The sequence below is a fragment of the Amblyraja radiata genome, chromosome 34 (genome assembly GCF_010909765.2).
Source record: "Amblyraja radiata isolate CabotCenter1 chromosome 34, sAmbRad1.1.pri, whole genome shotgun sequence".
Classification (NCBI taxonomy): Eukaryota; Metazoa; Chordata; class Chondrichthyes; order Rajiformes; family Rajidae; genus Amblyraja; species Amblyraja radiata.
Genome location: NC_045989.1, coordinates 14,377,182 through 14,403,493, shown reverse-complemented (window position 1 = coordinate 14,403,493; position 26,312 = coordinate 14,377,182). Strand labels below are relative to the sequence as shown.

General features: G+C 38.9%; 1 protein-coding gene across 4 annotated transcripts in view; it reads right to left on the bottom strand.

Annotated features, from left to right (window-relative positions):
• trpm7 (transient receptor potential cation channel subfamily M member 7) overlaps window positions 1–26,312 on the bottom strand; it is a 93,843-nt gene that overhangs the window by 15,843 nt on the left and 51,688 nt on the right. For 2 of the 4 annotated variants that reach the window (XM_033050251.1, XM_033050252.1), the window contains 16 exons: window positions 25,214–25,357; window positions 23,393–23,521; window positions 22,199–22,450; window positions 21,448–21,622; window positions 17,808–17,940; window positions 16,792–16,979; window positions 14,941–15,073; window positions 10,636–11,789; window positions 9,445–9,539; window positions 9,226–9,334; window positions 5,846–5,931; window positions 2,881–2,921; window positions 1,493–1,518; window positions 454–507; window positions 169–219; window positions 12–77 (listed from right to left, as the gene is read on the bottom strand). In XM_033050251.1, coding sequence (XP_032906142.1) covers window positions 12–77; window positions 169–219; window positions 454–507; window positions 1,493–1,518; window positions 2,881–2,921; window positions 5,846–5,931; window positions 9,226–9,334; window positions 9,445–9,539; window positions 10,636–11,789; window positions 14,941–15,073; window positions 16,792–16,979; window positions 17,808–17,940; window positions 21,448–21,622; window positions 22,199–22,450; window positions 23,393–23,521; window positions 25,214–25,357 — 2,836 coding nt within the window. Of the gene's footprint in view, window positions 1–11; window positions 78–168; window positions 220–453; window positions 508–1,492; window positions 1,519–2,880; window positions 2,922–5,845; window positions 5,932–9,225; window positions 9,335–9,444; window positions 9,540–10,635; window positions 11,790–14,940; window positions 15,074–16,791; window positions 16,980–17,807; window positions 17,941–19,579; window positions 19,794–21,447; window positions 21,623–22,198; window positions 22,451–23,392; window positions 23,522–25,213; window positions 25,358–26,312 lie in introns of those variants that run through there. The other 2 variants (XM_033050253.1, XM_033050254.1) reach the window with 2 other exon arrangements.

The window sequence follows — 26,312 nt, the reverse complement described above, 5'->3', positions numbered from 1 at the left end:
ATTCTACTCACCCCTGTTTGGAAGAGGAGTAAATGGAATAGTCTGTGAAAGCCGCATCAAATTATTCCTCTCAACAGCTGTAAAGAAGACACACAGAGCACATCATTAGTCAAGTGAAACAGCAGTTAAAGTAAACATGTATGAAGCTTAATGTTTAGTCACACTGACCTGAATAGTAGTAATTTACATCCAGTGCAGGTTTAAAAGGAGAACCAATCACTAAGAGGCAAAGGAGGGAAAAAGAGACATAGCACTTTTAAAATGAAACATAACAGTTCTTGCAAAAACAGCGATGGTTTACTATTATAAATACGAGTCATATTTACACAAAGTAAAATAACTAATTTTCCCTGAAATTTTTAAATGCTATTCATTTTGTTACAAAACAAAACAAAATGACAATCCATTTAAAAACTGTGCTTTGAGAAGCTGAAAATATCAATATCATCTTACCTCCCATTTTTCTTTGCCTTGCATGAGATTGATGAGGATTGTAAAAGTGTTGTGCTGAAAAAGATGGGAGAACAAAATCCTTAAACTCTCCCTACACAAAGCCAATGAAAGTAGATTTTCAAAACATAGATGGGTTTGGAACACATCAGAATTCCAAACAGCATTAAAGTCCATCACTTCACAAAATTATATTCTTCATGCACATCAGTATGTATTTCAGGACAACTGCAGTATAAATATGTTCACACAAGCTGCCATTATTCCAGAATAATGGAGGCTGGTGTTAACAACTATGACCATCATTAACAGGACTGCGTCGACCACTGATTTCAGGCATCTTGCTGGAAAGCTGACAATTTCTCAGTTGGTCTGCTCTTCTTTGACTGGCACAAGTATTTTCAAACATCCAAGAAAGATTTTAAATACTGAGAATACTGTTGCCCAACTTGCTGTGTACTTCAATTATCCGGTTTTTAATTATGGAGCCTTTAAATAAATATCTGATAAATAATCAGTTTGAAGTATGTAATAATACTTTGTCTACATAGGGAAAGTTGGTTAAGCAGAAAGCATTATGTGAAGCTAATGAAAGAACAGGATTAGTGTATACGGAGAAATAAATCCAATTATGTCAGGATCTGAAAAAAGTGAAAGCATTTTAATTATCAAAGGTTTATTGGGATTAGGTTTTATAACCAGAGTTTGATTATTGGCACAAGGCACTGCATTCTTTTCCAAAACACTAACTAAAGCTCCATAAAGGTAAAATAATTGTCAGTTTAGCATTGTTAAACGCATGGAGTATGAATACAAAATAGCTTGGACACAAAATTACTAAGATTGGCCAAGATTACTAAATAAATGAGTCCTATCAATGCATAATCACAAAGGTGAGATTGGTAGCCCTGGAACAAAGTACTGGTGCTCACTACAACAACAGTGGAGTTATATTTTGAGACAGCTTTTTAAAATCAAATGGTTTCAATAAAATATAAGTGTTATGGAGATTCAATTAGCACATGTTGAATTCAAGTCTTACCACTTAAGGCATCTTCACCAGCAGCCCTGAAATGAAAAAATAAACAATTCATACTTGATCAAAAAGATTTAAAACCAGAATTAATTACTTACATGCCAAGTAAATTATTTAAACATGTAGCAAACTTTACCAAATAAGTTTTCATAATTAGCTAAATCTGTGTTGTGCTTATGCAGGGTTTAATGAGGGAAAGATAGATCAGCCATGACTGAATGGTAGAGTAGACTTGAAGGGCTGAATGACCTAATTCTGCTCCTATGATTTATGAATATTTGGGACAGTCGTTTCAAAGACTATTAATAATTGATAAAAAATATTAATAGGTATTAATGTAAATATAACATTTGTCATCCAAAGTAGCAATGAACAGAAATAGAAAAGGATTTAACTTCATTATATTCATATAATTTTATTCCCTATTATATTTTCACATTTTCTTATGAAATAGAAGATCATATGCAACAACCAAATCTATGCCAGCACTCAGCATTTTTTTGGTCTCGTTTTCAGCAATAACTTTTCTCCCACATCCTTCAACTCCCATGAGCCTTCCTGGATGCAGTCCTAACCTTCCAGTCTACCTCGGTGCACTATTCACACTTTTTGTTTTTTTGCACTTTCTCTGTAGCTGCAAAACTATATTCTGGATCGTTAATTTTTTCTTTTGCAAAACCTTTTGCATTCGGGTACAGTATGACCTGCCTGGATAACACACAACGTTTTTCATTCTATTTTAGTTTACATGACAATAATAAACTAATACAAATACCAATTCTCCATGAAGACACTCATTGCCCACTGGTCTGCACCTGGACTATATCGCTCCAAATCTTTCCTATTTAGGTACTTGTCTAAGTGTCTTTTCAATATTGTAACTGTACCCACCTGTTCCACTTCCTCTGGCAGCTTATTGTCCAAACCCATCATCTTCTGAATGAAGAAATTGCCCCACCGTTCCCTTTTAAAGCTCTCCCCTCTCACTTTAAAACCTGCTAGGTTGCGATTCCCCTGCCATGGGAAAAGGCTGTCCCTCATATCATATACCTCTGTAAGATCACAGCCCAGCTTCTTACTTTTCAGGGGGGAAAAGACACACCCTATCCAGACTCTCCTGATAACTCGAACACTCCAGCCCCAGTAACATCCTCTTAAATCTATTTTGTGCCCTTTCCCATTTATAGCATTTCTAATGGAATATAAATTTGTGCAGTCATCACCAACATGCTCACCTCTGACATTAAGATGGAAGGAAGATTATTGATGAAGAAGCTGAACACAGTTGGGTCAAGGAAACTGCCCTGAGGAACCCCAGCAGTGATTCAATGAGTGATTGATCTCCAATAACCATGCCTTAATTTCTAGGAATCTATTAAATTCTATCCACTTACATTTGACTACTGGATGCAACAGATTTATCTTCCAGACGACCCTAAAGCAAAATGGAAAAAATGAAGGTGCACATGAACACATTGATAAACATAATGTACAATATGCTTTAATGTCATTGTTCTCAGGCTGTGTGCACATCCAGTGCTTGGTAGAAAGTTAGTTCATGCTCTAGCTTGTAGATTAGAAGATTTAAAATCAAGAAGAATTTAATGTCAATAGTTCTTCCTGGAATGGAATTTGGCTACAACCTTATCACGTTCTTTACCTGGAAATTACTACTTTTACCTAAAGTCTGTTCATTTCATTTTTCAATTCTAATGAATATCTGATAAGTGATAACCATTTTTTTCCCTTTGCCAATGCTACCTGACCCGAGTTATCCTGTTTTTAATTCTAGTCCCTTTAAGGATCTGTTTTGGAAACAAACAAATCATTTCAGTAAAGCTCATCCTGATGGATACTCAAAACAGATATGTCAATTATTCAAAATTTTCTTGAACAAAATTTGCTCATTTGTAAGTGAAGATAAATTAACACTGAGGGCATCTTATTGTAAATTAACACTTTCCCATCACACTTTCCAGTAAATCTCAAACAGCCCAGTTTAGGATATTGCTCCTTGCTTTGGACTGAAAATAGCAGTCAAAAAGAGGCACAATACATGAAAAAATGAATGCTTCAAAGAAAGTCAGAGAGGAGAGCAGAGGCTTACAATGTTTGCAAGAATGTATTTGACTATTACTTTTCGTGGCAACTTGTTCCATATACCCACCACCTTCTGTGTGAAGAAATTGCTCCTTAGGTCATTTTTAAAGTTTTACCCTCTCACCTTAAACCTATGCTCTTTTTGACTCCCCTACCCTAGGGAAAAAACTTTCCATCAAGATTTTATACACCTCAATAAAGGTCAACCTTCAGTCTCCTGCATTCCAGGGAAAAAAGACTTGACTGACAACTCAAATCCTTCAGACTTGATTAACATCCTCGTAAATCTTTTTTTGTACCCTTTCCAGTTTAATGACATCCTTCCTGCAGCAGGGCGACCAAAACTGTACACAGTACTCCATATGTGGCTTGCCCATGTCCTGTGAAGCTGAAACATGACATCCTAACCCCTGTACTCAATGCACTGACCAATGAAGACAAGCATGCCCAACAACTTCTTTACTACCCTGTCTGTCTACTTGCATTCCCACTTCAATGCACCATTAAAGGTATTTCTGAACTATAACACTGCCCTATCATTTACTGTGCAAATCTTACCCTGGCTTGTCATACCAAAATGATCTTTTATTTATCTCCCTTCATTGATATGATACAACTTGAATGACTGGAGGACATTGTATGAATTTGGGAAGTTAACACAGTTGGTCAAAACCATGTTGTAGCAAAATAAATATTAGCTTTATGAAACAAGTCAGGTACAGATTATACAATTTAGCAAGCAGGTTTTGGCAGCATGCAACCAGAATGAAGTAACATCCTTTTATTGAACGTTACCAGATTGCAGCAATCTTTGTAGTAATGCTCATGGTAATTTGTGTTGTATTTAGTATAACATTATGCCAAGCAGAACAGACAGAATGGAGATATGTGAAAGACAAATGACCTGTTGACTATATAAACCAAGCTAGGGAACGGTTGCAGCATATAAAAGGGAATGAGGAGAGATAGGTAATGGAGGGATGCTTTTCTGACTGGATGTATATGACTAGTTAAGTACTACAGGAAGTGGTGCCGAACCTTCTGTTGTTTAATATATATATATACTTTGGAAAGTCAAACAGTGGTAGAATATTTACAATAAAAGGTAGAAATTATGATAACCAGAATGACCTTCAGTGTGCATGTCCATCATTGGTGGGTAGGGTGGTGTAGAAGGCATATGGCATGCCTCTCTTCATAGATCAGGGAATAGAATACAAGAATTAGGGGATTACATTGCAATGTAACTCAACAGACTTGGAATATTATGTGCAGTTCCGGTCACCACACCATAGAAAGGATGTGATTGCACCAAAGAGAGTGAAGAGAAGATTCACCCGGATGTTGCCTCGATTCGACTTTAATTATGGGGAGAGATTGCATAAACTGGCCTTGTCTTCCCTGAAGCCAAGGAGGCCGAGGGGTCACCCAATAGAGGTACCGTATTTTGCACTGTCCGCTGTCCGTTCCCGACGGCCGCTCGCAGCCACCCGAGCCAATTTGAGCCGTGCTGACCCGGGCCAGACTCCCCACACCCTGTGAAAGGAACTCTTTCTCCCCCCCCCCCCCCGTCCTTTTACAGCCGCTTCCCATCAGCTGCCAGCAATGAGGGATAGACTTGGCTATCTTTCTTGGCTAACAACCTAACCTTCGGCCTCCAATACGCAGGTAAATTTTTGTGCCTTATTTTTGGGTAAAAAATAGCATCTTCATTGCCAGGAAATACGGTATATAAAATCATGAGCAGCATGAAAATGATGGACAGTCAGATTGGTTTTCCCTTTTGTACAAAGAAGAGGAGCAATTTCAGATAACACCTAGAATTCATCATCATGAAAACAGGTTAAGCAGTATCCAAAGCGAAACAGAATTAAAGTTTTAACAAAGACTCTTCGTCGTATGACCCTTCTAGGCCTGTTGAAATGTTAACCACTTCCTTGTCAGTTCCTGCCTGAGCTATGAATTGTTACTGTGCATTTTTTAATTTCCAGCATCTTCAATTTTTTAATTCTCATCATCATCTTGTGTATTGATGGAGAACAATTAAAATAGATGGCATCAGTCAAGGAAAGGCCCAATAAAAACACAAGGATTCAAAACGTGCATCAAATAGAGGAGACTTGTGTGCCACATTGTAAAATCACAGGGTTTAAATGCTATTTTTAAACCACACATGAACACACTTTAAAATGTTTACTTTTCAAAATTAATATTACATTACCAACATTATTTGATAACAAGCATAGCAATCAAACTGACCAGTAGAGAAGCTTTTGAATTCTCTCGATAGAATGTTACATCTTCAGCTGAGGCCCTGGTCCTGTCTTTACCACCCCTGCCTTGTACTGGTAAACAAAAGAAACACATTAAAGTCTTTGCTGTAAAGACTATTTCAGAAAGGCTTCAATGATGTTTTAAGTATTTCCTCGTATTTGATTGCTGGCAGGAAGTGGAAGACCATTGTACAAATACATTGGGATATATCCAAATACATCACTTGCCAATAAAGTTCCTAATGTCAAAACAATTCAATGACTTTACAAATATAGTCCTACTAGGAATGGGGAAGTGCTAGATCTGATCCCAGAGATTGAAGCAGGGTAAATGGGTGTGCACTTTGGAAATAGTGACAATATTAAGTTCCAAAGTAGTAACGGAAAGGGATTGTCTAAATTGGGGCAAGGTCAATTTCAATATCAATAGACAAGACCTGGCAAACACAGACTGGTTGAAGTTAAATGCAGGTAAATAAACACTGGAGAACAGAGAGTCATGTACAAATGAAAAAGAAAGTTCAGGGTCAACATGTTCCAATAAAGATTATGGGTAATAAAGGCAAATGCAGGGAATCATGGATGTTAAGTTTGAAAAATAAAAAAAAGAGAAGCACATAGTGGATGAAAATGATGGAGACCCTTCAGGAGCATAGAGTGTAGTGGGAATGCTTACACAAAAATTAGGAGGGCAACGAAGGGTCTTGAAATATCACTGGCAGATAATGTTAAACAAAATCCCATGGTAATTTATAAATGCCTTAAGGATAACCAGGGGAGTGGAGCTCCTTAGCCTCCGTAGAGGGAATCTGTGCATAGAGCAAGAGAAATGTGTGAGCGCACTGGAGAGCGTGCAGAGGAGAATCAGCCAGATGTTGCCTGGAATGGAGCATCTCAGTTATAATGGATGAGGCTGGGCTTGTATTGGAGAAGAGCAGACAGAGGGGTTCTAATGAGAGATATCACAGTGCCCTCCATAATGTTTGGGACAAAGACCCGTCATTTATTTATTTGCCTCTGTACTTCACAATTTGAGATTTGTAATATAAACAAAAAAATCACATGTGGTTAAATTCACACTGTCAGATTTTATTGAAGGGTATTTTTTATACATTTTGGTTTCACCATGTAGAAATTACAGCTGTGTTTATACAGTCCCCCCATTTCAGGGCACCATAATGTTTGGGACACATGGCTTCACAGGTGTTTGTAATTGCTCAGGTGTGTTTAATTGCCTCCTTAATGCAGGTATAAGAGAGCTCCCAGCACCTAGTCTTTCCTTCAGTCTTTCCATCACCTTTGGAAACTTTTATTGCTGTTTATCAACATGAGTACCAAAGTTGTGCCAATGAAAGTCCAAGAAGCCATTATGAGACTGAGAAACAAGAATAAAACTGTTAGAAAAATCAGCCAAACTTTAGGTTTACCAAAATGTTTGGAACATCATCAAGAAGAAAGAGAGCACTGGTGAGCTTACTAATCACAAAAAGACTGGCAGACCAAGGAATACCTCCACAGCTGATGACAGAAGAATTCTCTCTATAATAAAGAAAAATCCCCCAAAACCTGTCCGACAGATCAGAAACACTCTTCAGGAGTCAGGTGTGGATTTGTCAATGATCATTGTCCGCAGAAGACATCATGAACAGAAATACAGAGGCTACACTGCAAGATGCAAACTACTGGTTAGCCGCAAAAATAGCATGGCCGGGTTACAGTTTGCCAAGAAGTACTTAAAAGAGCAACCACAGTTCTGGAAAAAGGTCTTGTGGACAGATGAGACGAAGATGAACTTATATCAGAGGGATGGCAAGAGCAAAGTATGGAAGAGAGAAGGAACTGCCCAAGATCCAAAGCATACCACCTCATCTGTGAAACACAGTGGTGGGGGTGTTATGGCCTGAGCCTGTATGGCTGCTGAAGGTACTGGCTCACTTATCATCATTGATGATACAACTGCTGATGGTAGTAGCATAATGAATTCTGAAGTGTATAGACACATCCTATCTGCTCAAGTTCAAACAAATGCCTCAAAACTCATTGACCGGCGGTTCATTCTACAGCAAGACAATGATCCCAAACATACTGCTAAAGCAACAAAGGAGTTTTTCAAAGCTAAAATATGGTCAATTCTTGAGTGGCCAGGTAAATCGCCCAATCTGAACCCAATTGAGCATGCCTTTTATATGCTGAAGGGAACACTGAAGGAGACTAGCCCCCAAAGCAAGCATAAGCTAAAGATGGCTGCAATACAGGCCTGGCAGAGCATCACCAGAGAAGACACCCAGCAACTGGTGATGTCCATGAATCGCAGACTTCAAGCAGTCATTGCATGCAAAGAATATGCAACAAAATACTAAACATGACTACTTTCATTTATGACATTGCTGTGTCCCAAACATTATGGTGCCCTGAAATGGGGTGACTATATATAAACACCGCTGTAATTTCTACATGGTGAAACCAAAATGTATAAATATGGGCTTTAAATCTGACAATGTGCACTTTAACCACGTGTTTTTTTCCAGTACAAATGTCAAATTGTGGAGTACAGACGTAAATAAATAAATGATGTGTCTTTGTCACAAACATTATGGAGGGCACTTATTAAACTATTCCCCTTGGCACGGGTATCTAAGACCAGAAGGCCTAAGTTTAAAGTAAGTAAGACGTTTAGAGAGGATATGAAGAAAAACAAATGTTGTAAAGTCTAACCAACTGGGACTTGGAACACAATAGTACAGCTCAGGAAAAGGCTCATCGGCCCATCATGTAAATTATGCCAATTTGAACTAATCAGATCTGCCTGCTTACAGCCCATATACCACCTCTTCCCTGCATGTTTTTGTATGTCTTATTTTTTTCTTAAATGTTGCTACAATATCTGTTTATCGCACATCTACCACCATTTGTGTAACAAAAAACAACTTGCCTCTTAAATCTTTCAACTTTCATTCTCTCTTAAATTTTTGCTCACTAATATTTGTTGCTTCCACTCTGGGAAAAAGACGTTATCAACTCTACCTATGTCTCTCAATGTTATATATTTTTAATCAGGTCTTTTTTTGCCATCCTAAGCTTCATCAAAAACAAACCAAGTTTGTCCAGCTTTTTGTTTCAGCTAATAGTCTCCAATCCAGGCAACATCTTGATGAATCCAGGCAACATCTTGACGAATCTCTTCAGCACCCATTCCAAAGTCTCCATATCTTTCAATAAAGCAGTGACCAGAATTCCTTAGATATGTCTAACCAAAGTTTTATCCAGTTGCGACATGACTTCCTGACTTTTATTTGGGGCTCCCCTAAACAAAAGTGCAGAGCTGTCCAACTTAGAAATGACTTTCACGGCGAGCTTGAAACTTACAAGAGAATGCGTGAGCAGACGCAGTAGAAGTTAACTGACTGCCATGAAATTCCGCAAATCCAGCATAAGAATTCACTGTCCTCAAATGATAGTCACCATGGTGGGCACCCTAATAAAGAAATTAGATATTAATAACATTCAATGAACCTCAATACAAAAGGTAGAGTGTGTGAGGGGTGTGGGGAGGAGAGTGAGAAAAGGAAGTACAAATCAGTGTACCAAATCATGAATGGCTCCCACAGTTATTTTCTGGTCTTTGAATTTCAGCACTCCTCCAGTTCCTAACTTTGGCAGCTCCAATACATCTTTGTGGCCTGAAATATTTACATTTGAGATGAACAGAATTTACTTTATGGCTGCTAATAAACTGACAATACAAAAGAAAATGTTAGTAATACATGCAAATTTGAAACGTTTCCGATCTGACCTCGCACACCTAATCCCTACCACCACAGGTACAATTGATTGCAAAGTAATTGGAAATTGATACTTAAAATAGCAAACACTTTTTTGATATAAAATGTATTTTACAATTAGTTTTAAATTTAATATTGTAAATTTGCATGCTTCAATCCGTATACCCTTTCTAATTAAAGTAACTGATTTTTAATTCAAGACCAAGCAAAGGTCTTATCAATTCTATCTTATGGAAACCATTCAGATGTCAAATCTCGGGCCAGGTGGGAGATGGGGGAGGGAAAACCTTTTAAAATCTCTTACCCCGACGGAGATGCGATTTTTATCTGTATCGTATCTCCGTCTGCACTGTGGCCTAACATCGAGGAGTTGGCGGCCTCTTGCTGGAGACCAACTTCGGGAGCTCCAACCACGGGAGCCTGCAGGAAATACCATTGTGGAGCTCGCATTCTCTGGTTAGAGACTGACCGGGAGTTCCAAGCCGCAGGAGCTTCGACCGCCCGACGCGGGAGCTTTGATCGCCCCGACTTCAGATGGTTCCATTGCCCGACCACGGGAGAATAAAGAGGAAGAAGCTTGGACTTTATTGCCTTCCATCAGTGAGGAATCCACTGTGGTGGATGTTTATTTTAACTTTTATGTAGTTGGGTGTCTTGTTGCTTTTTGTTTTGTATGGCTGTATGGTAATTTGAGTTTCACTGTACCTTAATTGGTACATGTGACAAACTGATCTTTGAAACTTTGAAGGAAGGAAACATTCAGAATTGCTAAAAGCAAGCATGGGTTTGAGGTACAAATCTGAGACATTAAGAGGATGTGGAAGTGTTACTGAACTGGGTAAAACAGAATGGAACAGTAGTGCCTTTTTCAAGCAACATAGATATAGGAAAAAGGGCAATAAAACCAAGGAGAGTCCCAAGCAGTGCACCAACAGTGAAGTCACCTGCAACCAGCAGAAGTCCCGTAAAGTTACAGTGGTACAGGAGCTCAAACCTCTAAATTGGGTTTTGTTCCACAGGTCACTCAGATGTCCTGAACAGTTCCCAATATTGATATGTTGATTTTGCAATTCGATAGCCTGCATGAAGCAATCGTCCAAATTTCTTTGCTCTTTTCTGTATTCTTCATGGGTCTCTTTACTGGATATGGTGGCTGAAGTCAACTCGCCTGTTTGCAGAGGTCCATTCTTTTCGAATTGGTTCTCAAAGTAGTGCATGGCACTTGGGTCACATTCAGTGCTTCGGTCATTATTATTATCAGTGTCTGTGCTACTCTCAGTATCAATGAATGCATGATTAAGATACCCTTCAGTCTCATAGCAAGGTGTAGTACGATTACTGCAACAGAAGCTGCAAGCAGGATGAGAAGGGCAGTAGCAAATTTCTTCAGGTAAAGCACAAACAACTTCACTATACTTACCAACAAAGGCCCCAAATTCAATAGAACTCCCGTCAGCATCTACACCAGTTTTAATTGAATCGACCGAATCTGGCACAAGCTCCAATTGGCTTGAACCGCTTGGCTGAGATGGGGTACTAACAAAAAATTTGGCAGATGGGGAGGAGAGATTTGGTATGCTATGGAATGACTGTCCTGGTTTCTGGTCATTGGTCAAAGACTGAGTTTTCCCAAGGCCAACATGGCTTCTATGCCTAAGTTCAGAGTACACTGCTGCTTTTGGTAATAAGGCACAGCCGGAGGAACCAGCCTCTTGAAAATTCTGTTCATTTTGTTGGGAACCTGGAAGTAGTTCCTGACCAAATTTTCTGCACACCTCCTTTGGGGAAGAGTTAACATATTCTTGAAGAAAACCATCCGTACAGATAGAATTGCCAGTGTTAATCCCTCGCTGAGGAAAAGAAGAGCCAAAATATCTTCCAATGCTGTGCTTCTTCAACGAAGTTTTAAGTGGGACATCAGAAACATTCTCTCCCAGATTTTTTGAAATGCTGAGCTCACGAGTAATTTCATTGTGCACCTCTGTAGCCTCCGAAGCTTTTTGAGCAGTCAGTGCTTTCAATGTATCCACTGTAAGAGCTGACAAGTCCTGCAAGTGCCCTATTTGACTGTCCAATGTTTGCAATGAACGCTTTATATAATTTACTCGATCACCTACTTCTTTTAATTGGATGGACATATTTTCAACTCTAAATAGAAAAGAGAAGAAAAGTCTTCATTACTTCACATTAAATAAATGAAGATCACAAAATGTCTCGGATATACAAACTGTATTTATGCGGCACCATTTCCCCAAAAATATTTTGCAAGATTAATAAATGGACACCAAATCAAAAGGGCTAGTGTTAGAAGTGGAGGCAAAGCTTGGTCTAAGAGGATTTAAAGAGTCTAAAAGTAGTGAAATGGTGTGGTGGGGGTGGTGATAGATGGTAATTCAGGCATAGAATTCTAGAGCCTTAGGCCTAGGTGAGTGAATGCATAAATAATAGTGGGACAAAGAACAAGAGTTATACAACGCCAAAGGCGTTTCAATCGGAGGCCTGGGAAGTGTGAAGATGGGGTTTCATAGAGATAAAGATGGCAATGACCAAATAATTCAAACACTGACATCTTCACCTTGAGTGTATCAGCAAGAACACGAACAGTAGATGAGCAGGATATGGTAAGGGCAGTGATGTTGCTGGTTTGAGTTGGTTTATAGAGGCAGAGAGTATGCCAAGTGGATAGCTATATCCATAAGATGGGCTATAATAAGAGAGAGGTGACTTAAGAAAAGGAAGGAAGCTTGGAGTCTGTGTCAATTATGGTACAAGGTCAATAGCTCAAGTTATGTTTAAGTATAAACCTATGTGTCATCTGGTTCAATAAGCAATGGTAAGAAGGGGAGATGATTCAGTGGCGAGCCTCAAAGATTATAGATTCCCAGCACCTAACTGGAAAATTTAATATCTCCTTTTTCTAGTATTCCACAAGTGTACGCCACATTACCAAATATGATGATTAGTTTCATTTAAGAGGGTAAATAAACTCCAGCATCTTGTTTTTTTAATTGCTACTTAACATTAAAAGCACAAACTGCAGTGTCAGGAAATCATACCAGTTAAATTCTCAATATTATGTCTGCTGCTTATAACTGTGTGTACAACAAAAGAACACCAAATGGGAATCATAACATCAAAACAGGATATAGGACTTTAAGATAGTAAATAAAAATCAATTATGAAGCAAAAATATCTTTCAACTATGGGCTTCAACTTTTGAACCCTTCAGGTGGGACATTACGATTACGATACCATTACATTACGATACCATTTATTTCAGCAAGTTAAACTTCAACTGGATACAACTTTTAAAGTAGTTTGAATCGAACTACATTTCAACAACAATGCATTATTGCACTGGATGATGTGTGCGATCAGATGAGCAGCCAGCTTGCGGATGACACGAAGCTGGGGGGCAGTGTTAGCTGTGAGGAGGATGCTAGGAGGCTGCAAGGTGACTTGGATAGGCTGGGTGAGTGGGCAAATGCATGGCAGATGCAGTATAATGTGGATAAATGTGAGGTTAACCACTTTGGTGGCAAAAACAGGAAAGTAGATTATTATCTGAATGGTGGCCGATTAGGAAAGGGGGAGATGCAACGAGACCTGGGTGTCATGGTACACCAGTCATTAAAAGTAGGCATGCAGGTGCAGAAGGCAGTGAAGAAGGCGAATGATATGTTAGCATTCATAGCAAAAGGATTTGAGTATAGGAGCAGGAAGGTTCTACTGCAGTTGTACAGGGTCTTGGTGAGACCACACCTGGAGTATTGCGTACAGTTTTGGTCTCCTAATCTGAGGAAAGACATTCTTGCCATAGAGGGAGTACAGAGAAGTTCCACCGGACTGATTCCTGGGATGTCAGGACTTTCATATGAAGAAAGACTGGATAGACTCGGTTTGTACTCGCTAGAATTTAGAAGATTGAGGGGGGATCTTATAGAAATTACAAAATTCTTAAGGGGTTGGACAGGCTAGATGCAGGAAGATTGTTCCCGATGTTGGGGAAGTCCAGAACAAGGGGTCACAGTTTAAGGATAAGGGGGAAATCTTTTAGGACTGAGATGAGGAAAACTTTTTTCACACAGAGAGTGGTGAATCTCTGGAATTCTCTGCCGCAGAACGTAGTTGAGGCCAGTTCATTGGCTATATTTAAGAGGGAGTTAGATGTGGCCCTTGTGGCTAAAGGGATCAGGGGTTATGGAGAGAAGGCAGGTACAGGATACTGAGTTGGATGATCAGCCATGATCATATTGAATGGCGGTGCAGGCTCGAAGGGCCGAATGGCCTACTCCTGCACCTATTTTCTATGTTTCTATGTTTACCTGTGCCAGTAGTTCTAATGAAACAGTTGGCGTTCAGGCAATGAAACTCATCCTAAACTAGTGCGTGCAAACTGTGTAGGAAATAACTGCAGATGCAGAACTCTCGACCCGAAACATCACCCATTCCTTCTCTCCAGAGATGCTGCCTGTCCCGCTGAGTTACTCCAGCATTTTGTGTCTACCGAGTTTGTGCAAACTCCGTGACTCACTATTTATACTGCCTAACTTTATATGCAATCCAATGCTGGGATCTAGTCAGTGGAGGGGCAGAAAGAAGGAATCGCATTGATCTTGTCATACCTTGTTCATGATCAAAGAAAACATTATTTCAAAATCGACTGTTAAATAAAGGAATAGAGACCAGGGGGAAAATAAGTTATTTTAAATTTTGCTCCTTTCCATGGTTTTTATTTATTGGGAAATATACTTTGGCTTTCTCAACTGTTTTTTGCTTATGTCTGCTTAATTTTAAGAGCTTTTTATTTTCTATGAATATCAGAGACATTCAGAGCCTATTGAAACCATTGCAAAATGTTACATTTGGCAAAGCTTCATCCTCAGCATTGCTGGCCATCAGGGATACTGCCTTTGCACCATGCAGCTTGAGGTCCCATATTTCAGACCATACTGCTGGATTCCAGAGGGCCTGTGAGACAACCGGGCCAATAGGGGTCAGGGCCACCCCAGACACCATTCTGGGCTAGATCTGTAACAAGTTTTTAAATTGTCCTAATCTCCCAGTTACAGAGACAATTAAAGAACCTGTGCTATTTGTACAGACCAAGCCACGAAACACTTCAAAATGGATTACTTAATCTTCTTGTTCTTTTGGGCAAAACGACAGCTAAATTTGACAAAATATTAGTAATTGCAGACTATGATACGTCAGTTAGCTGCAGAAGATCAAACTGAATCAAAACTTCAGTTTTAAAACAACTAAATATGGTACTTTAGTTCTTTAAAAAAGACACTACCTTTCAGAAGTCACTCGAATTCGTTCCTCACTACCTGAATGAAACCGATCCTCTTTTTCATGGAAATATTTGTCCACACATTGCTCTTCAAAGTCATGCAATTTTTTCTGGTCATCCTCACTTACAAACAGTTCTGCAAGACACAAGATCGAGGGAAATGTGTAATTTGTTGAGACAATTTTGACAAAAGAAAGCAACAAATTTATTCATCTAAAAACTGAAAATCCTACAGCATATAAATCTGAGCATCTGTGGCCTTACAATCATTGAATATGTTAAATTCCAGATTAATAGGCAAAGATTGCAGGCATTCCAACAAATGCAAAGAAGCAAGAGTTTTGTTTTGAATAAAGGCAAATGTGAAAAGATCTATGAAAATACCAATTATAAAGAATACAATTCTGCAATGAGGAGATACCGAACAAAAATAGTGCAATCAACCTGAAACAGACAAAAGAGGGAAGAGAATTTAAAGTGCCAAAATTTGTATGTAGCTTGTTATTACAAAAAGTCAAATGTGGACTTTTAATCTCTTTAATAAAATCAACTTCACTTAACAGAAAACATTATGATGCATATGCAAGAAATCATGCAACTGTAGATCACAAAATAATAATTTTAGCAACTGACATCCTGAATACATTGGTAGACAAAAATGCTGGAGAAACTCAGCGGGTGAGGCAGCATCTATGGAGCGAAGGAAATAGGCAACTTTTCGGGTCGAAACCCTTCTTCAGACTGATGTGAGGGTGGGGGGAGGGGGAAGAAGAAAGGAAGAGGTGGAGCCAGTGGGCTGAAGGAGAGCTGTGAAGAGGAGGAGAAAGTAAGGACTACCTGAAATTAGAGAAGTCAATGTTCATACCGCTGGGGTGCAAACTGCCCAAGCGATATATGAGGTGCTGCTCCTCCAATTTACGGTGGTCCGCACATTCAGAATTGATGTCCTCATTCTTCAGGGAACAGGGGTACCCCTCTTCTCCTATAGATGAGGCTCTCACCAGGGTCTCTTCCATACACCGTGACTCTGCTCTCACTCCCCCCCCCCCCCCACTCGTAACAAGGACAGAGTCCCCCTTATCCTCACCTTCCACCCTACCAGCCGTCACATACAACAAATAATCCTCCGACATTTTCGCCACCTCCAACATGAAGCCACATCTTCCCATCTCCTCCCGTCTGCTTTCCGCAGAGACCGCTCCCTCCGTAACTCCCTGGTCAATTTGTCCCTTCCCATCCGGGCACTTTCCCTTGCTACCGCAGGAAATGCTACACGGGTCGTTTTACCTCCCCCCTTGACTCCATTCAAGGACCCAAGCAGTCTTTCCAGGTGCGGCAGAGGCTCACCTGCACCTCCTCCAACCTCATCTATTGCTTCCGCTGCTCTAGATGTCAGCTGCTCTACATCAGTGAGACCAAGCGTAGGCTTGGCGATCGCTTCGCCGAACACCTCAGCTCGGTTCACAATAACCAACCTGATCTCCCGTTGGCTCAGCACCTCAACTCCCCCTCCCATTCCAAAGGCCTCCTCCATGGCCAGAGTGAGGACCACTGTAAATTGGAGGAGCAGCACCTCATATTTCGCTTGGGCAGTTTGCACCCCAGCGGTATGAACATTGACTTCTCTAATTTCAGGTAGTCCCTACTTTCTCCTCCCCTTCTCAGCTCTCCCTCAGCCCACTGGCTCCACTTCTTCCTTCCCCCCCCCCCCCCCCCCACACCCTCACATCAGTCTGAAGAAGGGTTTCGACCCGAAACGTTGCCTATTTCCTTCACTCCATAGATGCTGCCTTACCCGCTGAGTTTCTCCAGCATCTTCAGTTCCTTCTTAAACATCCTGAATACACTGCTTACTTGGCCCGCCTTGACCTCTGTCATGTTTCTTTCCTTGACGGCAAATGTTAGAGATCATTAAAGCAAAGTGGCTGAGGATGATGAGAGGTGGCGGTAGCACAGGTTTTTCATGATATGCCATGATAAAATGGTACCGTTGATATTTCCATACAATGTTTGAAATGGCCTTCACTTGGAAATACACATTGCTAAAAAGAAAAATAGAAAATGTATTACCACACTATGGTTTTATTAGTTTTACTGTACATTGTGATCATTTTAAATGATTGAAAAAGGATTTAGGCCATTTTACAATGTTTAATTGATAGAAATTGTTTTCTCAAAAAAATTCAAATGCATTAATTACTGAGCGCAGAAATCTTATTGACTGATTAATGTTGGTGTTCAAGTTATATTTTCTAATCAAACATATGAAGGGTGCAATCTCTTCCTGCTCCTTAGGTGACTCTGCCTTCAGCTCCTTAGTTTGCTCTCCAGAATTTTTTCCATAAACCTTTCACACCGTAGCTCTGAGATCACATCTGTTTGACCAAATGCAAAGTCAATCCAAACTCTCCTTTTTGACTCAATGCCAATTTCCCCTCTTTAAGGCCTTATTTGCATTAAAAGGTTGCCAAAATAAAAACAAGTTGTTGCAAGTATTTTGCACTGCACTACCATGACGAACAAGTTGTATTCATTTCGGAAGTTCAAGAAAAGCTCCATTTATGAAAGTAACAAGGTTTAGCCAAAAGGTTTGCTGAAAAAGTAGGCTTCAAGGAGGCATTAGTGAATCGGAAAACAAAAGGAATTGAAGGACAGAATTACGGGGTGGGAATAATGACAGCCAATTAAAAAGCTATTAACAGCAAGGTGAAGAGTAAATCTCAAACTGCACTGCCTCTGTTGTACATTGTTATTGTACTTGTTAGGCTGTGCTTGTGCCCCCTGGTTCCCACAGAATCTAGATAATATATAAAAATGACACAATGTGCCCTTTTAATTAACTGTATAACTGGAAGCAAGAATATACTCACTTGAAAAAGGCAATGAGAAGATTCACCATGAGAATATACTGTACAAAGAGGTAGACAGCTTGTAAAAATGGCGTTATCCAATATCCAATGACACAGCGTTGCCTTGCACCTTCTTCAGTGTTGTTGGCACAGGCTTTATGGAGAAAGGAAATGCAAGGCTGACTAATATGGATTAATTGGAGACATAACAAGTGCTTTCTTTACATAAAGCTCTTCCAGCTAATGCAGACTGAAATGTTAATAGACAGCTGTATATTGTACAGTGTGGAAGCCCAAAGGATTAGCAAAACAAAAAACACTTCTCCTGCAATGACTGCCATCTTCATCTGAGACTGACAATTGGCAATAGTGCTTTTCATCTCAAAAACTCGTGTGTGTGTGTGTGTGTGTGCGCGCGCGCCCTCCTGGCTCTCTTTGGATCCATTTGCTCTCTTCATTTACACATCAATGTCTTCTGCTCATTTGACTCCCGCCATTCTTGGGTTGGGCACGCCTATTCGTCTTCTCACTTGGAAAATAATTGGATGTTCCACTTTCCCTTCAAGAAGTAAGTTTTGCAATTACAGCAATGCAATCTAACAAATCCCCAGGTCCTGATGGATTTCCAAGAGTTTCTAAAGACATTTTTTGATGCTTTTGTTGATGTTCAATGAATCTTTGGAAAATGGTTTGTTACCTCCCACACTGACTCACGCGTCGATAGTTCTTCTTTTAAATAAAGATAAAGACCCTACTTCCTGTGATTCTTATAGACCTCTGTCTTTTTTGAATGCTGATGTAAAGGTTTTGGCCAAAATTATTGCTCTCCATCTAGAGAGGGTTTTGTCTAGTATATTTCTGAGGAACAGAATGGCTTTATTAAGGGACGCCATTTATTTCTCAACACTCGTGCTCTTTTAAATATTATTCATTCAACACATTCTGATAATTTACCTGAGATTGTAATTTCATTAGATGCTGAGAAGGCATTCGATAGGGTTGAGTGGGGGTACCTTTTTGCGGTGTTGAAGAAATTTGGTTTTGGAGATAAATTTATCAGTTGGGTAAGATTACTATACGCATCGCCACATCGTCACATTCATAAAATACGTTGTTAGGTTGATTTTCCTTATTTAGCGGTGCGAACTGGAAGCCCGCTCTTGCCCTCCTTCATCCTCTATATCTACTCTTATATATTCCTCTCTTCCAACCAAGATTTCATTGTTTATCAACAATCCTGTTGTGCTTAATACTTAAAATTTTGGTATCAATTCAGGAAACATTTCAAATTTGTAGCTGCATCTCCCTTAGGTCCATAATGTAACAATCACCTGTTTCCTCCCTCACATTTGGATTCTATTTTTTTGGTATGGCATAACAAAAGTATAATTTTTTTCTTGATCTGTTTTCAGATGCTATTTTTAACAGCTTTACCAATTTACCATCATTGTATGGATTACCAGCAAATCATTTTTTTAGGTACTTTCAAGTTAGACACTTTGTTTCTAAATGTTTTCCTAATTTTCCCTCTTCACCTCCACGACAAATATGGGATAGTTTGTTTACTTTCAAGACACAACAAAGAGGGATTGTTTCAGAGATGTATAACTGCATTCTGGATCTTTGCGATCAGTCCAACTAAAACAAGGGCTGCTTGGGAGGAAGAGCTGGGACTTCAACTTACTGAGGAGTAGTGGGATAACGTTGTGGATGGGCTGTGTACTGTCACGTCTTGTGCTCGTCTTGCACTCATTCAGTTTAAGGTTATTCACAGGGTCCATTTTTCTAAATCAAGACTGTCTGGGATTTATGCAGAGGTGGAGGATAAATGTGATAGATGTTCGGGCCCACACTGTCATCTGAGCCATATGGTTTTTTCTTTGTCCACGATGACATAATTTTTGGTCCGGCTACTTTAATATAGTGTCTACCACAATGGGAATACCTCTACAGCCCTGTCCATTGATTGCCATCTTTGGGGCCCGGATGAGTCAGGTCGATTAAACTCTGTGCAAAAAGAAATTATTAATTTTACATCTTTAATAGCCAGACGTCCTACAGTGGAAATCCCCTAACTCCGCCAGTGGCTCAAAGATGTAGTGTTTTTTCTTAAACTTGAGAAAATTAAATATACATTGAGGGGATGTACTAATAATTTTTTTCCACAAATGGCAACCTTTTTTATCATACTTTAGACTTGCAGGTTCTGCCAGACTAAGGGCTGATTTGTTAATTCCCTCTTAATTAGCCAGGTGGGGTGTGTGACTGATGGTATGGTTGCATTATATATATATAATTTTAAAAATATATATTTCTTTTATGTTTCTGTATATTTTTGTATTTTTCTTTTGTGTATTATTTGAATGTTTCTTATTAACATGTCCCTTTTCTTTTTTGTGTTGATTTATTTTAAATGAAAAACTAAAAATTAAAAAAAACAAAAGATCATTCACTTCAGAGGGTTGATGGATTTTGTTCCAGAGATTTGAAAACAGTTTTTTGCCATTTATTTTTAATCAACAATTCTGAAAAAAAACTGGCAAACACACCCGATAGAATTTATGGCTTCAGCTTTTCATAGGTATCAACAAAAGGGAGCTAATATATAAAAGCAATGTTTTTCTCTTCAACTCTTTATACATATGAATCCTTGTTAAACCTCTGAGCTGCAATGAAAAGATATCAGTTCTGGGCGAGAATACAATTTATCAGATAACACCCTTAAAAACCATATATGTGGCAAAAGTTCACCAATCCAAGTAAATCTATTCAATTAGATACCAGACTCTACTACTGTTGGGCAAAGCCCGAAGATCCACACCACCAGGGTTTAGAACATAATTAGAAAAACAAGAAATTAATTTTAGGTTGTACCATACATGTACAACTTGTGTGGGATGGAATGTAAATTTCCATTTGGAAAGCTCCCGAATACCAATACACTTGCTGATTTTTGCATATTACCTTTCATTCCCTAAGTGAGATTTGTTTTGCCATATACTTAAATAACAATGGTTCCCATTGACTTGTTTGCCCTGAAAGGGACATCAGATCAGAACTAAATTCTGGAGAATATTTATTTACCTGCTGTCAGCTTCTTAACATCATAAACAACTCATGCAATTACTTGGAGGTAGACAAAAATGCTGGAGAAACTCAGCGAGTGAGGCAGCATCTATGGAGCCAATGAAATAGGCAATGTTTCAGGTCGAAATCCTTCTTCAGCTCCATAGGTGCTGCCCCACCCGCTGAATTTCTCCAGCATTTTTGTCTACATTCGATTTTCCAGCATCTGCAGTTCCTTCTTATACATTTCATGCAATTACTTGTTATGAGTGCTACACTAACGTAAACCTGTGGAGATGAGAGATTTTGAATCAATTCTTTGATAAGAGGTTCAGCATAAGGATCATAGAATTTTTGCTGGAGAGAACAAATAGTGTCAATTATTCTGATTCTCAAACTTTGCAAGGCAAACATACAAATCATATTTGGCAAATGATTATGGAGGCCAACAAGACATTTTTATTCATTGGTGTTCTACCTATCTCCACAGAACCTTCAAGCTAGATTACCTGATGCTGAGTGGAGGTTATATAATGAGTTACGAGATTTTGTCAGATTAATTCTAAGTAGCAAGAAAATGCAAAAGCTTACTTACGATCAATTTCATAGGCATATACTTCACCATATATCATCCAATAAGGTTGAAAGACAATATCTTTTGCCAGCTCCCAAGATGGAGATTCATCTGGGTAAAGGATTGCTTTTCTTGGAACTCCAAAGCTCAGCAAGACCACTGCCATAATTACCACAATATAAAACATATTTGCCACCTGTAATTGAAGAGGTTAAAAAAAGTTTAGATCTCAAACATCCAAGTAAAATAAGGGAATTTGAAACCTGAATGATAATAAACTTTTACAGGTGATATATTTAATGTAGGGTCTCGATCCAAAATGTCGACTATCCCTCTGCCTCCATACATGTTCGCTGACTAGCAGTTTGATTTGTGCTCCAGATTCCAACATCTGGGGTATCTTTCATCTCCGGGATATATTTGATCAATTTTGTAAATAACCGTTAGATTTTCAATTGAATAAGAGCTTTTATTCTATTCATATTCTTTCTATCTAAATCTAGCCAGACTTCCTTATGTGCCACTCTCCAATAAGTAGTGATAGGAGTAACTCTGTTCTGCTTTGAAATCTAAATACAACATATGCAATAATTATGCCAGGGCATTATCACATACCTTTATTATGTTTTTATATCTTTTTGTCTTCATGTAACATCTCCACACAAAAAAATTCCCAGATGAGAATTCTGTTAAAATCTAACACCACTTCCTAGTATGTTATTATTACACTTTTCCAAACCTTGTTAAAACAAGTTTCAAGCAATCCACTTACCATTTTACCTATCATTGTGACGTAAGGCCCTGCATGCTGATTGACTGCCAGGAAATCCAGAAGTCGCACATACCAAAATATAATATTGAGGCAATACATTGTTCTCCCAGCAATCTTCACTTGCCCACTTCCAAACCTCAGTCCAAAACCAACAAAAAATAAAATTATAGCAAGTGCGTCAGTGATGTTGAAATAGTCACTGAAATAGACATTGATCTTCTGGTTTATCTTTCCAGCTTCTGACATGAAGATCTAGACAAAAACAAAATACCATATAATCCCAATGACAAACTAAAAATAGCAGGTTAGATTAGGCAATGCTAGATTTCTGCTTCATGTATCCAGTAAACTTCTGGAGTTTGAAATGACAAAATCAAGCAAACTCATGGAGCCACTCTGAAATAATTTATGAACAGCAGGGAGTTTCACGAGTGGAGATATGATAACGGTTCGGGTTCGACCTGAGATTTCATAGTCGACCTGACTTGTTGAGTGTTTCTTACGTTTACTATTTTTATTGCAGATATCCAGCTTTTTTGATTTTCACAATGCCAAGTGGATGACAAAAGTTATTTAGGGAAAAAACACAGGGAAATGTGCAAGATACTAAAGAGGTTTCAAAGGACTGCAGATAGATACAAAGTGCTGGAGTAACTCAACCGGTCAGGCAGCATCTCTGGAGAAAAAGGATGAGTGAAGTTTTGGATTGTTTGGAAGCGAGTTTTAGTGGTTACAGGTTGTCAATTGTGCTTCACCACCATGGATGATAAATGTGGGCTCAACATGGAAAATGCAGTAAAGAGATAGGAGAAATGATATTGAGTATTGGTGAACTAACCAAAATAATGTGAGGGAGGATGGATTAATAGAGTGGCAGAAATTTTGTATAGGGAAGGTTCAAACAGTTATTAAAAAAAACTATTATTGGGGAGGGGTAGGGGCTTGCAGACAACAATGAATGAACAATCATGTTTCAATGATGCAAAGCGAATAAAGACTAGATATGTCTAGCTCAGGACGAAATGAACCAAAAACCTACAAAATACAAAATGACTAAAATTCTGAGCCTTGAGGACACCATGGTCCCACTCAACTTTAGCAGATGTCTTCAGTAAACAATTTAATACAGAATATTTTACAAACAATGCATACAATATTAAACTATGGATAGAAAATATTAAGAGTGACTCATACCTCTCTAATTTTTTCTATGGCTAATGTAAAAATAAAGGAAATCACGATCCATTCCTGTACTGACGGTGACTCTTGCATTCGTACCAAGACAACATATGTATACAGCATGAGGAATCCCAAATAAGCCAACTGAAAATAATAAAAGATACATTAGTGTTTTGAAATGCAGGAGATTCCTCAAGCTAGCAGTCTAAATTTCATGCATAGTACTACAGCAGGGAAAATTGGAAATATTCAAGCAGGTTAAGTTGCATCTGTAGGAAGATAAATAGGGTTGATATTTCAAGTCAAAGACTCTTTGTTATAACTGGGAAGGAGACAAAAACATTAAGCGAAATGGAGTATGGAATGGGGAAGTCCAATGGGGAAGATTAAAAACAGGGTGACCATGGGCATAAGGTGTATATGTCAATAGGTCAATTGGAGCAGGTAGAGTGCAAAGACGTAGACAAAGGAACACTGACAAAAAAGGTAGGTGTCCAAAATGCAGAGCAGGAGGACATGCCCAGCAAGTCAGGCTGAAAAAAAGGGGGGGGGGGGGGGGGGGGGGAAACTGCACAAACTGATACTGACATAGAAATTAAATTACCCAAAGTGTATAATTTAATACTGAGTCCAGAAGTTTCCAGATGGAAGATGAAGTGCTTCTTCTTCTTGCGTAAGGCGTGCACAGCCTAAAGTTGTAGGACAACTTGTTCTATTTGATCTTACTTGATTGTGCATGCCAGGTTGATTGCATTCGTCGAAACAGGGCTGACCACGTGAAGGTTGCAATCTTCCACCCCGAAGATGAAGTGCTGTTCCACAAGCTTGCATTGGGCATCAATCATTGTAACAGTTAAGTCAGCATGAGATGGGAAATTAAAAGGGCTGTCAACGAGAAGCTGAAAGTCGCTCCAGCGGACTAAAGGTAAGTGCTCTACAAAACAGTCACCCAATCTGCGTTTGGTTTTTTCAATGTAGAGGAGACCACATTGTAAACAATAAATGCAGTACAAGTGATGCAGTGGAAATGAATCACTGCTTCACCTGGAAAGATTGTTAGGGTTGTTGAATGGTGGAAAAGGACGATCGTCCAGCATAGCAACCTTAAGCAACAGCATCTCATCTTCTGTCTTGACACATTGTAGCCTTCTGGACTCAGTATTAAATTATACAACTTTGGGTAACTCGATTTCTCTCTCTGTACCAAATGTTCATCTGTGATATTGGTTTCGTTTTTTTTTTCTCTTTCTTTCCTCTGGCAGTGGGACATGCCCAGGCTGACCAGCCAGACACGTCTTCAAGCTCTGCATTTCACAAATCCTTTGTTCCATCGTCCTTAAATTTTATTTTGTTGTCAAATAATTAAGCGGATTCCTTTAATCATACTGCAATTTCCGTATCCTCCCTGTTTTGCATTCACTTCCGCCCTCAAGCATCTTTGCATTGTGTATTGAATCTCAGAGCAGTTTTGCACTTTTAAAATGAAATTGCAAACCGAGCCTGTTCCTCAGGGTAAACTCATGAGACACACATATTTGAAAGAGTGGGTTCCATAGTTGGCCTTTAAGAAATTACAGTCCAGGTAATGAATCGAAGTTCTAACTCACTGCACATTTATAACCAAATTATTTTTATATGACTAACTCTTCTAGGAAGATCCTTCTTTTCCCCCCAGAATCAATAATAGAGCTTGGATCTATAAACAGAATGTCCAGTTCCTCACTCAATTAAGGGAAACTGAAAATAATTGATTCTAGAAAGTTTCCTTAAACACAATTTAATAATGATTCTATTTTACAACAGTGGAATTTTTCATTTGTTTCGCTTGTCACTTACTGTGTTAAACCAAAACTTTGCAATTGGTGCATGGTAAAAGGAGTAGAACTTTCTTGTGATAGGCAATCTTCTTGGTTTAGTCAGACTTGTATCTTCATGTTTCACTTCATGGTGGTCACAGATTCCTTCTTCTTTAAATACTTCCTGCAGAAAAATAGTTCCATGTCATATAGCTACAACAGTTGACCATTATGTACAAATCAGGACAAATAGAGGCATTTTGAACAGATATCAAAATTTCAGTCTTATAATTTATTCACTTTTTGGATGTTATAATTCCTTACTTTAATCAGGCCTTTTGATCCACTAAGAGATCAAGCAGTACCTATGTTACTTGAATGTACAATCATATCCAAAAAGTGAAATTATTGCTGATTACTGAACCAGATTAGTTCAAATCTCTTAAATCCCTTAAACCAAGCTAGCGGTTGTGACATACCAGACAGAAATGATACATGATTTTGTCAAGATTTGTTTTTTCATATTTGGATTGAATAATCAAGGAAAGTAGAACTCGACTAGCTCACACTCACAATTTTAACTCACAACCGTAATTGATCAGTGAAATCATTTAAAGAATCATTTTCTTCCACCCTTTTTTTCCCCTTGGTCACCAATTTGATTGTTTCACATGGCTTTGCCGTACTTCTCAGTCACTGTTAAAACTATTTGCTACACTTCTGTGTCATTCTCCTGCACCTTTCTACTTCGTACCCCTATTGCTATTCTGCAACTTTCCCTAAAAAAAGTTATCTTCCAATTCAGTGGCATTTTTTTTTTTTATAAGCTCCCCGCTACACACAAACACATAGTTGACCTATCCAAACCTGCTGCCCATAATATTTAACCACCCACACTTCATTTTTTAGAAGCAGATGGCCTGGCCCTCCATGGAGCGGCTTAAAGAAATAAGCAGACTGCAGGCAGCCTTACAAAGTGAAAGGTTTCTGAATTTAAAAATATATATTTCTGATAGCAGAAACAAAAATTACATTTTATATTTGGTTGAAGGATAATTTGCCTCCATCTGGGTTCTGAGGTGGTTGATGAACCAATGTGGAATCGGGAGACTCAGTCACAGAAGGGCATGAGGTGCTTG